At 33.3% G+C, this 4,325-nt stretch overlaps 1 protein-coding gene across 1 annotated transcript in view; it reads right to left on the reverse strand.

Moving 5' to 3' along the window:
• Positions 1 to 3,655: 3,655 nt before the first annotated feature.
• LOC107724421 (transcription factor 21-like) overlaps positions 3,656 to 4,325 on the reverse strand; it is a 3,118-nt gene continuing 2,448 nt past the window's right edge. The window contains exon 2 of the mRNA XM_016533346.1: positions 3,656 to 3,739. Coding sequence (XP_016388832.1) covers positions 3,656 to 3,739 — 84 coding nt within the window. The remainder of the gene's footprint in view (positions 3,740 to 4,325) is intronic.

Here is a 4,325-nt window from a genome sequence, read left to right on the forward strand (position 1 = left end):
ATATCACATACTTCACTGGGTGATTAATTACGGTACATTTAAGACAATTGTTTTGTATTGTGTTATGATTAAAAATGTAAATGAGGCATTACATTTGCACATATTTGCATACATTTCCAGAACAGAAATCTGAACATTTGGTTAAAGTTTCATTTTGTTTACATATTGACGTCAAAGGTTTTTACAAAAGGGATTTTGGATATCCTTTTATATCACTCCATATATCAGAAAACACTATAAACAGCTAGAAAACTCTCTATGTTTTAATGAATAAAATGTTATAAATTAGGCAACTGATATATGAACACACAGCATGAACAAATATATAAACAAACAAACCCCTCAGTAAAAACCTTCAGAAGATGGGAATAAAACCGTAAACCTTTTGGCTCAGTGCATGAGAAAAAAATATTTTGAGAAAAAGGCCCTTTAAAGATATGTATTGCAGTTAATCTACAGACACAAATAGATAACATGTAATAAAGTGTACTGTAAGTGGAATGGATTTATTTTTTTTTGGCCTATGCTGTAATCATGCGTGCCATTGGTCAGTTTAGTGATAGCAATATTTGTTGTACAAATTATGGAGCCTTTTTCAAAAATTCTTGAGATTAAGCTAACAAGACACGAGATTAAACGACCTACATGTTTTGAATGAAACCAAAATAAAGCAGATGCTAAACTGATAATCAAAGTACTAGGCCCCGTTTAACATTTTCTTCCTCCTTGCTGCTGAATGAATAGATATTAGATAACAAATAAGCTCAGAATGTCTTTCATATCCTCAAAGACTGTTCTCTGAATCTTGGCTTGCCGTGGGTTTGCAGTAAGTGCTTTTGGTTAAACTACAAAGAAAGCCTCAGTGAACTGCGCTGCTTGGCTTTGGACCTACAGTTCCTTCCTGTTCATTGAAATTTGGTCTCTGAAATGTTTTGGTACACAGAAAATTGGATTTCCTTATAGGTTAATACCCGAAAACATAGCTCCATATTAATAAAAATGTGTTCCACCTGAGAAAAGGAAGGCTAAACATACAGAGTATTTCAATAAATTAATTAAATCTACTGGACACTTTCGCTCTCCATACAAACACACACCAGTAGGACTACAGAAAGACAGTTTGCTAAGTTTAGCATTTACTAAAATAACCTTTCATTATTCAGTGTAAATTAGGAAAATATCAAGGTTAAAATGAGATACAAAAAACTTGCTGACAGAGAGAGTGTCAAAAGTTTGTTGTGGCTGATGCGTATTGTGGATCAATAGCGATCTCTGCTGGCTATGTATAAAACTACTGAATCTGAATAAAACTGACGTTAGAATCACAATAACAAATATGATCCTAATCAAATTGCAGCACTGTATCTTTTTCTTCGTATTTGTAATATTATAATTTTTTTCAATCCTTTGTTTGAGTACGATATCCAAAACAAATCATAACAAATTAGAACTATAGGCTAATATCAAAACTTCAAAACTTAGAAGTAATGTTGAACTTGAATGAATGAATGAATGTATATATTTATACATATACTAGATAGATAGATAGATAGATAGATAGACAGAATTTTTTATAATTTTCATATAGCTTTTTAACTTTTTTTTTTAGCTTTTTAAATTTTAAATAATTTACTGATGCCCCTACTGGCCCCTGGTTAAGAGCTACTGTATCATGTGGCCAGAAAGCTCTGTCACCACTAGATGGAACTATTAATTAAGATTTTCCTTGTCTATTAGTCTTAAATTTTAAACAGTTTTTAGAAATGAATGATGCATGAAATGCATATGCACACTTTATCTATTGTCTGTGTATTGAATACTGGGTATTCTACTCTACATTCCAGTTGCGTTCTGATAAAATGATGTATAAAAGCAGCAGGAAGAAGAGGATGACAAATCACGTTGGTTTATGAAGTCATGAGTTTTAGCAGTCAGATAATGCTTTCCTCATTGTTAGCTCGGTGAACCCCAGAGCGCTCGTCCTGCAGCAGCGGTGGAGAACGTGAGAGCCGTTTCTGAGCTGTCCTTGCCTGACAGAGTGCTTCATCTCCTGTGGGACTCCCTCAAGGGACCAGTTCAGTGTTCTGGGAAACTAACGGCACGACAGCTGCAATCATCCACAAACGTGATGAAAGGCCGGCTTCCTCTTCAAACCGCACACATTCTAATGAGCACATGGGCACACCATTTGGGTTCTACACATACAGTTTGAAAAATGCAGTATATTAAGTTTATGTATTTAGAAAGTTAACACAATATGGACTTTATGAAATTTAATTAACCTACAAGTACATTCATCATAGTATTCCTCCTAATAAATGTGATATAATGTAGTTCAGTAGAAACTATACAGATGAACAAACATATTCAACATGATAAATGAGATACACTTGATCAAGTGATGTATCTGTAGTGATAAAAATGACGACTTCTTTTCCAAGCTAAGACGGAACGTTCTCAGAACTTTAGCGTTGAACATTCTGGCAAGGTTCTCTCAAAGTTATGAAGTTTCAAAGGTTCATTCAAAGTTATGTGGTCTTTATGGACGGTATTGTCTGGCTGATGATACACGGGGGAAATTTTAATTGCTGCCGGGCAACTTTGGGCAATGTTGCTGTCAATGGGCAACCAGGTGAGACACAGGGCCCACGACCGATCTAAAGTATCCAGATAGAAATTTGTTACCCATCCTCAATGGGAAAATGCCCAAGCAACATTGCTCAAAAAAGTTGCCGGGCAAAATTGCTCAAAAAGTTGCCCCGTGTATCACCAGCTTAACTTTTTAAAAATGTTACTACTTACTAGTTTCAGATAACTGAAAGAATATTCAAAAGTAACATTGCCATAATGTTTTCTCTAACATTCACATAACAAAGAAAAAACATTCAGAGAACATTCAAAAATAACATTTTCATAACTTAATGTTTGCAAAATGTTCTTAGAATACATTTTTTGTTAGCTGGGCTGGTACATAAAAAGATTATTATGCATCAAGGCCGTTGAAGTGGCATAGACATTCATTGAATGAGTGATTCAGTGATAAAAGTAAGCACATAAAAAGAAAAGATAGAACAAGCCACAAATATCACAATCATAAATAAACTTTGGAGTATAACGTGGACAAATGTCAAGACATCAAGCATATTTGTGTTCTATTCCATCTAGCCTTAATTACATAGGTCATGTTGCTGCTTAGTAAAAAATAAAATCTCTAAAAAAAAACAAAGTAGATTCCACAGGGTGAAAACATCCTGTCAAAATATGACTTTTAAATGTCTGCTGGATGGTTAGAAAAATGACAAGTGCCTTAAAACAATAAAAGTGATTTTCAGTGTGCTTCCCTGGCAATGCAAGTTATTCTTTTTTTCACAAGAGTTGATTTTAAGCTAAATACAGACAGCATTTCAAATATTTAAACACATATAGCAATATCTGTTTTTGTTTGCTAGAATGAACATAAAAACATCTGGCTATAAACACAGATTTGTGTGCAATGACTTTGCTGTTTAACTACTTGTATGTCCCACATGCAGTTGCATTCAATGCATAATGTCCATTGATGTAAGTTCAAAGGAAGTGTATGAGTTCAGACAGTAGAGAGAGAGAGAGAGAACGTGAGATGGAGGGGGATAAAAGACAGAGAGGTGCCAGATGTTTATGCTGTAGCTCCACATAGTCTGACCGCTGCTGAAATGTCTTTGGTGTCCTCTGATCGTGCTGAGACCACAAAAGGCCAGGTCTGTGGAAAAAGAATAAAAAAGTCAGCCACACATTGCTGGTGAAATGCCATAAGATGCAGATGCGAATGCATGTAATGCTCAGCGTGCTGTAAAGTATTACTTTTATTTTTAAATATTTATACGATTTATTTTAATATGATATTATTGATAATTAATATAGAATAAAAAATATTTAATAAACTAAGTAATACATACACACACACACACACACACACACATATATATATATATATATATATATAAACATATATCTTTCATTTAAAATATATAAATGATATATGATAATTGAAATTACATTATAAATAAATAAAATGATAAACTATATATTTAATACAGTTAATACAGTATATGTGCTGTAAATAAAATATGTACTGTTCCGTATTATCTATATTTATTAATATTTATAAAAATGTAAAATTTATATTTAATACAGAATATTAAAAAGAAAATACTATATATATTTTAGGGGTGTAACGGTTCTCGGTAAAAAATCGAATCGTACCGTTCTCCACCCACGGTTCGGCACACACTTGCACCGCGGTTCAACTTAAATCTGACAATGCATCTCTAATTTGGCTTGTTAAA

Source organism: Sinocyclocheilus rhinocerous, unplaced genomic scaffold (genome assembly GCF_001515625.1).
Source record: "Sinocyclocheilus rhinocerous isolate Xijiao unplaced genomic scaffold, SAMN03320098_v1.1 scaffold1176, whole genome shotgun sequence".
Classification (NCBI taxonomy): Eukaryota; Metazoa; Chordata; class Actinopteri; order Cypriniformes; family Cyprinidae; genus Sinocyclocheilus; species Sinocyclocheilus rhinocerous.